Source organism: Cygnus olor, chromosome 17 (assembly GCF_009769625.2).
Source record: "Cygnus olor isolate bCygOlo1 chromosome 17, bCygOlo1.pri.v2, whole genome shotgun sequence".
Classification (NCBI taxonomy): Eukaryota; Metazoa; Chordata; class Aves; order Anseriformes; family Anatidae; genus Cygnus; species Cygnus olor.
Window position 1 is genome coordinate 15162367 of NC_049185.1, and position 12437 is coordinate 15174803.

The 12437-nt window shown below is 45.7% G+C and overlaps 1 protein-coding gene across 3 annotated transcripts in view; it reads right to left on the reverse strand.

The window, feature by feature from the left end:
• Window positions 1-12437, reverse strand: part of TTC28 (tetratricopeptide repeat domain 28) — a 169067-nt gene that overhangs the window by 16060 nt on the left and 140570 nt on the right. For all 3 annotated transcript variants that reach the window (XM_040576632.1, XM_040576631.1, XM_040576633.1), the window contains 2 exons: window positions 11878-12018; window positions 3373-3517 (listed from right to left, as the gene is read on the reverse strand). In XM_040576632.1, the coding sequence (XP_040432566.1) occupies window positions 3373-3517; window positions 11878-12018 (286 nt within the window). The remainder of the gene's footprint in view (window positions 1-3372; window positions 3518-11877; window positions 12019-12437) is intronic.

Below are 12437 nucleotides of genomic sequence, written 5' to 3' on the forward strand. Positions count from 1 at the left end.
CACTCCAGCTTAAATACCTGCAGCAGGAAAAAAACGTCTAAAGGACCAATGCAAAACGGCAGTAAATTTCTAAACAATTGTACACCTTTAAGGTAGAGTGGCAGCCATATGTTGGCCTGGTAAATAAACCATTTGTTTAAAGGTGAAACCTTTAGCACAAGCTTGGGTGAGACTAAGTCCTCAACTCGACATAGTTTTGGAGATAACCAGTTCAAGTAGTGTTGTTTCATTTTTCCTCTAGACTGATTGATGTTCCCAAAGACAAGCTAATTTTACAGTATTCACAGCAGGGTGGAGGCAAAGACCTAACATGCAGGACTATAAGTTCTTATAAGAATTTTAATTTCAAACCATTTGATCTCCATCAGATGTATCAAATATGTGTTTTGACAGGAGAAAACCAGCTACTTAGGCTACTAGGCAAATGAAGATGAAACTGCCTGAACCCATTTCAAGTAGATTTCTGAACTAGATTCCAACGTCTCCAAAACTGACTTATTGATGGAAATTCTGGGCCTTCAACGGAACAGCAGAAAAGGTAGTGTGTTTTTCAAACACATGGCTTATATTTCATAAATAACACAGCTCCCCCCAAAACAAACAAACAAAAACGAACAAACAAAAACCCAACAACTCTGAGGCCTCACTCTTTTTGGAAGAAATAACACCCATGTTCTACCCCCTTTCTGTTATTTATCAAATGTTAATCCCTTTGAAATCTCTGCTTTAGAGAAAACTTATTTCAGCTGAGTTCCCATTTAACAGGGGACAGAAGAATCTTCTTCATTTTGCTGCCAACGGTAAACTACTACCGTGAAATATCTAATGGAAACACAAACTTTTAAAACACAGGGGTGTGTGAATAATGTCAGAAAATCCTGAAGTGCAGACATACTGGATAAAAACAGTCCAACAGAAAAGAAATTGCTATTGTGCAGTCAGGGTGAATTTTACTGCTTGTGTCAGGTTTTATAGAGAGAGCTCAGACAAATGCACCTTGGTCCTAACACAATTCTTCCTCTCTGTCTTGTTCAGGGTCTAGCTGCAGCAAACTGCCCGACTGCACTGTGATGCACTGATAGCCGAGGATTAATTTGAGATACACTGACCCCATCTCACTAGCAATCAAAGAATAACAGGAATTTGCAGTCAATCTCAAGTGTTAGCTCTTAGGCAGCAGCAAAGATGAATTAATATTATTAAGAAATAGAATTATCAGTCTGGTGGTTTCCTCCAAAGGGAGTTGGGAGTGAATCAGAAATACCAAAAACAAGGTTATCTATAAGGGAGAATGTTAACAGTAGAAAGTAGAAGAAAGATAGCAATGCGCTTTTAATGGCTTTTTGGCTTTTGAAATGGGAACAAAATTCCTGAAGGATAACAAAATTTTCACAGAATCACAGAATCGTCTAGGTTGGAAGAGACCTCCAAGATCATCTAGTCCAACCTCTGACCTAACACTAACAAGACCTCCACTAAACCATATCACTAAGGGCTACATCTAAACGTCTTTTAAAGACCTCCAGGAATGGCGACTCAACCACTTCCCTGGGCAGTCCGTTCCAATGCCTAACAACCCTTTCAGTAAAGAAGTTCTTCCTAATATCCAACCTAAACCTCCCCTGGCGCAACTTTAGCCCATTCCCCCTCGTCCTGTCACCAGGCACGTGGGAGAATAGACCAACCCCCACCTCTCTACAGCCTCCTTTAAGGTACCTATAGAGAGCGATAAGGTCTCCCCTGAGCCTCCTCTTCTCCAGGCTAAACAACCCCAGCTCCCTCAGCCGCTCCTCGTAAGACTTGTTCTCCAGAACCCTCACCAGCCTCGTTGCCCTTCTCTGGACTCTCTTGAGCACCTCCATGTCCTTCTTGTAGCGAGGGGCCCAAAACTTAACACAGTACTCGAGGTGCGGCCTCACCAGAGCCGAGTACAGGGGGACAGTCACTTCCCTAGCCCTGCTGGCCACACTGTTTCTTATACAAGCCAGGATGCTGTTGGCCTTCTTGGCCACCTGAGCACACTGCTGGCTCATATTCAGCTGACTATCAACCAGTATTCCCAGGTCCTTCTCTGCCAGGCAGCTTTCCAACCACCCATCTCCCAGCCTGTAGCGCTGCTTGGGGTTGTCGCGCCCCAGGTGCAGGACCCGGCACTTGGCCTTGTTGAACTTCATACAGTTGACCTCAGCCCATCGGTCCAGCCTATCCAGATCCTCCTGCAGAGCCTTCCTACCCTCGAGCAGATCGACACACGCACCTAACTTGGTGTTGTCTGCAAACTTACTGATGGTGCACTCGATCCCCTCATCCAGGTCATCGATAAAGATATTAAAGAGAACTGGCCCCAGTACTGAGTCCTGGGGGACGCCACTAGTGACCGGCCTCCAACTGGATTTGACTGCATTCACGACTCTTTGGGCCCGGCTACCCAGCCAGTTTCTAACCCAACGAAGCATACGCCAGTCCAAGCCAAGAGCAGCCAGTTTCTCAAGGAGAATGCTGTGGGAAACGGTGTCAAAAGCCTTACTGAAGTCAAGGTAGACCACATCAACAGCCTTTCCCTCATCCACCAAGCGCATCACTTTGTCATAGGAGATCAGGTTCGTCAAGCAGGACCTGCCTTTCATAAACCCATGCTGACTGGGCCTGATCGCCTGCTTGCCCTGCAAGTGCCACGTGATGACACTCAAGATAATCTGCTCCATGAGCTTCCCTGGCACTGAGGTCAAACTAACAGGCCTATAGCTCCCCGGGCCTTTTCATTTAAAAGGAGATGAGAATATTAAAAGGAGATGAGAATAGTTGCTGACCTCTTGCTGTTTCAGGGGGAAAGGTATGCAGACTTTTTTTTTTTTTGAATGTCTTTAGCGGAGAGGAACAGACACACAAACTGGCTAAACCATTAAGACAAAGAATCATAGAAAAGATGCTCCTTTGTCATTTCAGAAGCAGGAAGAAGGCTCACACTGCTGCATCACACAGCATAGGCACACATAAGGCTAACTCCCCCGTCCACTGAACCCAGCGCCATGGCCAGCCTTGATTTAGATGAATCTTCTCCATACTCAGAACAGTTTTTCATTCTCCCTGACCTATTTGTCCCTAGGTAGATCTGCCAAGTTTGCCAATTAGTGTTAGTGAATAAAAGATACGCTTTCTTCATCAAAAGCATTATACTTTGGCAGCTGACCAAAAGAGGTACCATCAGCAACATCCTTTATTTCCACCTCCCAACACATCCTGTCTCACCATCAGGGATGATGAAGTGGAAAGCTCCATGCCTCAGAAACAATTCCCAGGCTGTCTATTCTTGCTTTCCCACACAACAGGTGATTTTGGTTAAGTGTATGTCTGTGTGTGCTAGAGGCTTACTCCTTCCAGTGGTCCTATCAGTAAGTCATAGAGTGCACGGAGCGGGGGTTTGCTGAAGGAAGTCTGCCTCCTTGGAAGAGATGATGTTCCATCCTTAACAGGAGACATGGTACTGCTGAATAGACTGGTCATGCTCTGACAGCTCCTGTGGGCAAAAGGCAAGTGAGAGGTTAGTTGCAGAAATCTGAGGTCCACAGCAAGTTGCCCTGCCTACATAATGCTGACAATGAGCCAGTCCCAGTCCATCCAAGCAGATGACTGTGCTCTGTAAGATGCTTCATGCCAGGGCTTTATTCTCCCATTCAGCTTCACGCCACAATGAACAATGACATTAATGGCAGGGTGAACTAGCTGCGGAAGCGGCTTGCATTGCTATGGAGTTTCTCTATAAAATCAAGTGCCCAAAGTGCTGTTCACAACATGTATTACTTACCTATGAGTAGCAATTGTGTATGGGCAAACATGAGACCTGTTAACAATTGACTACAATCACAGGAAGATTTACAGTAGGGTTTTGCACCAACTAATCTAGCATGATACTGAAAGGAAATAGGAAAACAGGCAAGCAACAAGACATGAAGATTATGCCTGCACTTGCTGTCACTCCTCTGGATGGCTCCATGAAGTCAGAGTTATACATTTTAGGCACTGCCTCTGAAAAAATCCTGAGTTGTGTAAGCAGGTTAGAATCCACATTTCCAGCAAGACAGCTGACCTGAAACCTGCTTCCCTACTAGCTTTATAATTTGCTGCAATGTTGTTTTGCTCCCACTTTCCTGTTCCATGGGGTAATGGCAGTACAAATGACGGTTTCCTTTATTTGCTATCTGTCCATCTCCAGTCATTCTCTTACAGTGTTCACTGCCAAAACTCAGTCACAGAGCTGTCTCCAAGCCCCACCCAAATGCCACTACACAGTTCTTTTTCTCTCCACCCCAGCAGAACTGATTTAGTTTCCCAATGATTTTTTCTTCATGCAAGCAGCTGAACAGAGTTAATCTGGACCTGTTTTAAAGTAACAAACAAAACCAACACTCACCCCTCTGGTCCCCCTGCAGACTCATCAAAATCTTTCCCATCACTGACAGTAGTCCTCCTCAGCTCCGCTTTCCTTAAGCACCAAGAAGTCTTCCAAACATTGCTATTATTTCTTGAACAGCCCCTCACTGCACACTTCGTAGCTCTCCTTATCTTCCCCAAAACCCAGCATGTTAGCTATTTTCCCACATGCTTACACCAGCCCCCACTCTTACCAAGTTCAAGCTGTCAGCTACTCCTTACAGGAGCAATCTCTCCCTCTCTCTCACCCCAAAACTGCTAATGGCATTTCAGGGACAAGAACAGCACCTTGTGCCACTGACCAGGAGGCTGAACCTGAAGAATTCATGCAGCTGTTCCTTTATTATATACATTCCTTCCCAAACCAGTATGCATTCCCTTATCAGCTTCCATGTATATCAGGAGTCTACCCCGCACTTTATATATATCTATATCTATCTATCTATAATGTGATAATTACCTGTGCTAATTAGGTATTTGAGCTTCAGTCATTTATCTGTACTGTGTTCATCTCATGCTACATGCATGACATGTTTCTGTACTTCCCTGTCTGCACATCCTTCTTCACAGATGCTGCAAGTGTAGCATCTATACTAGTACAGGCCTTCATTAGTCTTTTGCACTACAGACACTCCTATCAACTGGTCAGCCATCTGGCAGTCACTTTCAGTTGCAAAGAGTACATGTACATTGTGTGAGACCTACATGCAGCTCTTGTACGTAAGAATTATTGTACCATCTCCCTGTCCTCCAGAGACTTGGAGGTACTGTCATCACCAAGAGGCTAGGGAATGTTATGTGAGTGCTGACCTGGCGCCCATTTCCAACATCCCACAGACAGCTTTGCACATGTTCTCCAGGGTGTCAGGCATCACCAAACACCAGCACTCTGAGGAGACCGAGATGGCATGGCTACAAAAACTTACTGCCCTGTTCAGGAAATGATGTTGCCGCTCTCTAGTCTCTCTAATCCAGCAGCTGTGCTCCCCAGAAAGGTTATCCTTGGCATGGTGCCATGAATAACCATTTTATGTAAAAAGGATAATTTTCCAGAAAGTTTTAACAGGTGGGCCTTAAAAAAAAAAAAAAAAAAAAAAAGAGGAAGGGAGTGAAATGAGACATTTAACAGTAATGGTAGAACAGGGTCTGAAGTGCAACTAGAGTCACCACTGGGGCTGTCCAGCAATGAAAACAACAAATCTCATGCATAGAAGGCCACCCACGAGGGAACACATGCCCCATTGCCCTCATGGTGCCAAATGCATTAAATGGAGGATTCCATGTCAAGCTCATGCTCTGATGCTGCTGCATAGAGAAAGCCTCCTTCCATTCCTGGTCTCTGTGAACCACAGAGCCGCTCTCTCAAGCGTCTTCCGGTGCCATGCACCTGTGCCAATTTATATGACAGGAAAGCAGCTATAGTTTCCTGGATTCATGACCAACCCCTCACACTTCTTCAGGACAGTAGACTGCAATGTCTTCTGTTAAGAATCTTTATTCTCAAAAAATGCCTTGCCTCTGTTCGTTAGTTTTACCTCTTGCCTGGATCGATTCTTAGCTATCACCACACGAAATAAACAAAAGCAGAAAGCTTTTGCATATGCAGGAAATCAGAACATAACTAAGTGTCCAATAGGTCAACCAATGACATTAATACAGTTGATTGCATATCTGCTATAGGCATATGTGACTGCACAGTATCTCTTTATACTCACAGATTAGGCCAAATTTCCAGGAAAAGATAAGGTGAACAAGATGTTCCACTCAAGTGCACACCTTCTACCACTGCCAACCACAGGGCTGAGACACAGCCCTGACCTCTTCTGACACATACCAACAAACAGATTTAGAAACTTTCTTTCTCCCCTCCCTTTCTCTCCTCAGCTGCTGCAACCAGTCACCGGACCCGGCTTACCTCATGTCTAAAAACTATTCACTAAAGAAAAAATGATGCTATCGCCGATGCTTTCCACTAACAAGACCTTTGTAACTTACAGGCCAACAGGAGCAATTTAAGAATGCAAAGAGAAGCCTGGTGTCTAACTGTCCATGCTCTCCTACACAAACAGGGATGTTGGTGAAAGCACAGGCACGCTGAAACTACTCAGCACTGTTGAGAACCTGACTAGGTGACTTGTGTGATACCAAGTTTCTTGGCAGCATCAGGATGGATTCAGCGCTACGTCCTCCCCTCTGGATCGCGCTCTGCCTAGCTTCATTGCAGCACCTGACTGAGCCAAGCGCACTGTGCAGTGCCCAGTTGTTTCTACACTATATAGCACAGATTTTAAAATCTGATGAAGAAATAGAATAGAAATTGTGCTTTCCCAATCCCGTGCATTCCTAGTGCCCTGATCCCCATGTACTTAAAGCACACACCTCTACTATATTCCATCTGATATACCACTGAGGAAGGGCAGGGATACCCTTCTGCTTATCCAGGATCAAGTGAGCACAAAGAGCACTAGTCCAAGCAGAACAGTCCTGGCATTCCTCAGAAATAGCAATTTGCCAGCAGGTGGCACTCACCAGCCTAGTCATCGGTGTTAAACACATTTAACAGACTAATTTATTGCAGGGGATACAAGTTTGATTACTCTAATCAGCAGAGCCTCCTTCATCTTGTTTGCACAGCCTAGCAGCTCTACATTTATCCCTTCACCACTCAGATTGTTTTTTATTAGAACAAAACCAAAGGAATATCATAAATCTTCCACATCCTTTGCATGTCTGTGTACACACAGAGAGAGAAAATCCGTAGGGAGAGGCTGGACATAGATCTTTAGCAAGCAGAGCAAACCTGGAGCCCTGGCCATCTCTCTCCCCTTCCTCCCTGGCCAGTGCTAACAAACAGCTCTCCAGGTGGCCTGTCAGGCATCCGAGCCCAGGTGATTTCAATGCAACAAGATGGACACTTCTGAATCTTTCAGGCAAACACCCCTTCTACGAAGGGCCAGTGCTGCACAGCAGCAGGTCTGAGCATTTCTACCTTGCTGTTGCAGTGTTCCCTCCCCTGATTTCTGGAACAATAAAATTTGGACTCCCTGCACAGACTCTGCAGTGCTGCTTATTTATAATCATAATCCTTTGTATAAGGCATCCTGACCTGCATCAAGCAGAGGAAACAGCACAAACTGGGACTCAGGACTGCCTGCATATATCAGTGTTAACTCTGCTTCCGCCCTTTGTCTTGGAGACAGAGGAACAAAGCAATGATCCCGTAACATCCTCAGAGAAAGATGGAGAAAACCTTTGTCATACAAGCCTTGAGCTCAGACTAATTTGGCATACCACCAGTCTCTCAGGGCCTGGCTTTGCTTGCGGAGGATGAATGTGACTAGGCACAGGAAGGAAGGAGCAGTTCATACTGCAGTCAGCACAGCACTGCTCTTGCCTTGGCACTCGTTAAGACTCTGAACAGGTCAAATATTACTCATGGCCAAGCACAGCCATTCTGGAGGGCTGAGAGTCAGACTTACTGCTTTAATGGTCTGACAGTCCTGGGACACATGGATATCCATCAGGCCTGTCACTTCGCAAGCCTGCCTCAAAAAGTCCTTTCCCAGACACGCAGACCCATACCCGCATTCAAGGTCTTGACATACAACACCAAGCTGTGGGAAGCTCCGAAAAACATTCAAATATCAAGCCCCTGCAGACGCTTTCAAGCACCCACAATTACCTCCAATACCCACCAGTGGTTGCGCATAACCCACAGGCCACCCAGCACTCTCTGCTTGGGTGGTCTGTACTTGGGCAGCCACAACACTGCCCCCCCCATACGGTACAGAACCAGGCAGATAAGAAACTCTCCGGCCACTGCTTTCCTAATCTGTCTTCCAAAGGCCTCACACTTTGTCCTTGGACAGCCAGAATCCCTGCCTTAGCACAGTTTCCAGGAGGATCTGGTCCATGATCTTGCAAGGCACAGAGGTTGGTTGGGAGACAACAATGTCCTTGTCACGAGTAAATTTGCTTCTCAAGTTATATTACTCCTTACCTCCTTATTTGCCTTCTACAAACTCTCATTATGATGCATTGTAAAAATTGCCCTCAGGGAAGTATATTTTACACTTAAGCAGTGGCAGGGCTGATCCACATGTTTTCTGCAGGAAGGCAGACAGACTGTGTCCCCCATGATGGTGGAGAGGCCAAAGAAAAGGTGGGGAGCTATATTCAGGTGACGGCAATGATCACGTTTCTTGCTTGAGCAAAAGATGATGAGCAGGGAAGAAATCAAATTTTAATCTGGTCTAAAAGTCCTACAGAGCAGACAACACAGAAGCTGTATAAGACATGAGCAACTGGGATTGTGTTGGGATCTCTTGGCATGAACTGCTTAGACAGCTACTGGACAGTACTGAGATTACTGCGGTGTCCCTTCAGCATCCCTTTTTCCTCCAAAGTCCTCTTCTTCTCAGAAGTCCCTTAAGTTAACTGCCAAACCTAGGCATTTTTGCTTTTCTAAGCAGAGCTGCCAAAAAGCATACTATTCTCTGCTTGAAAGCCAGAATCACCGGGTTACCTGATGACAGCAGCCAGAGGGCACCCATCCAAAACCAATGGCTGCATTTCAGTCACCCACTTGCCATCAGAAATGGAGACTGGATGGCTCCAAACAGTCCCAGCACGTCTAGGGCCTCATTTTGACATGGGACCTTAACAGCATGTGCAACTCCTGCGCGTGAAGGAACTCACACTGGCCCCAGGCCATGTAAACTCCCTTGAGGATCTCCAACATTCAAACACAAGATGTGAACACTGCATTCAGGCCTCACATGAGGAATGCAGGGCCTGCCTTGGCAGCAGGAAAAGGCAAGCTCTTACTCTCAACTGCAAGCAGGCCCTACTCCCCTTTGTGCCCTGCACTGTAGAAGCCAAGGCAAACAGAGGCCGTACCTTCGTTTACTGCTTGTGAGGCACAACATTACCATCTCCTGAAGCACAACAGCAGCAATAACCCACTCATCACTGACCTACAGCTATGTGATTTCATGCCAGTATTAGCTGGCAGAAGAACAACTGCACAGAGGCGGCGAGCTGGAGGCCAGAGATGCAAGATGACAATTTGTATTCTTCCTAAACATTCAACTCTGTTGTTTACCCAAACTCTAAAAGCTCACAGTTCCTTGCTAGAACTCTAGTCCAGTGCATAGAAATGCTGCCTACTCCCTTTTCCTTTATTAATATTCTTCCTTCCATGTAGACTTTCATCTGCTTCATTCCTGAAGCTGCAGGACTCTTTCAAGGATAACTCCTTGCTGTCCCAAGCTCACTGTGCAACATGCACTATGCTGCATACTGCTCTCTACACTGCTAGATTAGGAAGAACCACGCAGTGTAACAATAGGACAGGTAATACTTCCTACAGTTCCCTTCTAGACTCTGTAGCCTCTAGTTTCATCATCTGTGGGACTGAAGTAGACATAAGTACTCAAAGGTTTGGGCAGGACTATAGCACCTGCCCTGAATCTGGGACTCAGCAAACCAGGTACAAACCAGATGTGGCAGCATCAGCTTTACCACTAGAGCTCCCTGATATTACCCCATGTGGGGACAAAAGTTGGGCAGGGAGGCCACACAGAAGTATCTTGCCTTTCTCTTCATCTCAGTGCAGCTTGTGAAAACATCAGTCACGTTTGCTTCTAGTCCTCCTTCTGATGCTCTTGTGAGGGTGCTTTTAATGAAGTGCTCAAGTTCCCCCATCCCTGAGATTCTCCTAATAGCTACAAACTAGTTAATTCACAAGACACCTGAGGTAAGCTCCTAGATCTGTGTTCAAAGAAATGCATTTAGCTCCCAAGAAGCAGAAAGACACATAGATGCTGCATAAATGGCCTCCGTGGTGTTCCTGAAGATTGCATCCCCCAGAGCAGAACCAGAGCATATTTTCCCTTTGTAACCTGAGAGAAGTTCTCCTGTTCTGACCCTGATGACATGGCAAAATGTCTCAGCAATCCTGGGGGTCTGCCTGTTTGATCCTGAACAAGCAAGTACTGATAATTCACCACCACTGCGGTAGCATGAATAGGTAAGTATGTGGACTGTGGAAAGAAAAAACAGATAGTTGTTAGGGCCAACAAGCAGCTCCCGGTTTCATGGGGATGCTATTGCTACAGCTCATAAGCTCCAGTGATTGCTCCCTGTACTGCAGGCTGACTGCTTTCTCTTTTCCAGCTGTGAAAGGCCTCGAGTGTCCTGTGCCCATATTCTACGCTGGAACACAGATCTAGACAGAAACCCTGGGTTGCATCATGTAGCGTCTCTCCATTATGGGAGCGGTAACACTGAAAAAATTCTGTCTTCAATGGTCATTTCAAACACTTGCCCTAAACAGCATGGTGTTGTGAAAGACTGAGACCTGTGCAAACTATAAGTGACAGAAAATGAGTGGAGATGGCATAGCTAGTGCACAATCCTGTAACTTTGGAAATGCAGCATATTACCACCTACTTAGTACACCAGTTAAAATCCACAGAAACAAGTACTTCCACCAGAAGTGTGTAAGCAGAGAGCTCCAAGTTCCACAACTCACAGACAGCAGGGACAAAAACAGACTTCCCCTGCAATTGTTCAGATGGTCAAAAATGGCTCTTGTCCAGGAGAACAGGAAATTAGAAATGGCTGCCCCTCAAGACCAAGCTGCCAGTTTACAATTGCTGACAAGTCTTTGATGGCTATCATCTTAACCTATCAAGTTCAACTAGAAATGCAATGAAGATGTCAACCCCTACATCTCCCAAACCAAGCTACTGGGTTCCTAAGTGAAATACACAGTCCTGTCTAGGTCTCTGCCCATGGCCCTCCCTCTCAAAAGAAGGCACAATGATGCTTTCATTTGTTGTCCTGCCTCCTTTCTATTGAAAATTTGTATTTGTAAAGGAGGAAGCAATAGGACCCCATGCCCAAACCATGAAGATTTTTTTGTCCTTCACATGTAAGATTTGAGTCTGTAGAATAAAACCAAGCCCCAACAGGCCACATATCTGTCAAAGGACATTAGGCACCTGAAATACCTGTCCCAGGCTGGACAGGCGTGCAGCAGTGGGTGGTACTGGATTCCCAGTCCCGTCAGGAGCAAGATGCAAGGCTCTCCTGAGAAAGGGAAAAATTCTCACTGTAACAAATTAACACAAAAGAAAAGGATTGAAGGGGAACACCTATGGGCCCCTTTGCTCAGAAAGGAAGAGACTACTGTACATACTAACATGGGGACCTTATTCCCAAGATAGATGCTTAGTGTTCCCCAAGCATCAGAGTTGTGAAGACATATCCACAGGAATGGTTACTGCAACCAAAACGAAGAGCATCAGTTTGCTGTTCTGTGTCCTTGAAACATGGGGGAATAAGGGAGACCACTAACAACGTCATCAGCTCTAGTCTGAGGTCACGGCAAGACATCTCATTCTGCTCACTGATCCCCACAGTGCAGCACTGTATTCTCACCTGTTCAGGAGGTTGTTCCTGCTGACCATCCTCAGGAAGCCAGTTGGATCAGTCACTGAGTTCAGCTTGTTATTCATCTCCTCATACTGTTGGTCCATGATATCCCCAGCTTCACTCTCAGTCTCACTGCTAGCACAGGCTCTGCAGAGGGAACAGCAGGTTGAAGGAATCATTGGTGCAGGACAGAACAATAGCTTTGTAACAAATGCTCAGCCAGTTTGAGAGAAAATTAATTTCAGACAACCTCAACCAAATGTTAAAGTCAAACTTTCCCTGGATTGCATCTCCTCTCCTGTTAGGCATACAAGATAATAACAACCCTGTACCTTCCTCTTGCCCTGGGCATTCTTAAGGGTTTAAAGCGTTACACACAATGACAGAAATACAGGACCCAAATTCCCATGCCCAGCAAACAGATAAGGACTTGTGACGCTACTGAACAGAAAAGCTGATGTTTAAAGGAAACACCAACTCAGCCCTTGAATTGCCTAAGCACATATGCTAGCATACCCTTTCCACAAAAAAACACGACAACAACAAAAAAACCACGACCCTCCAAG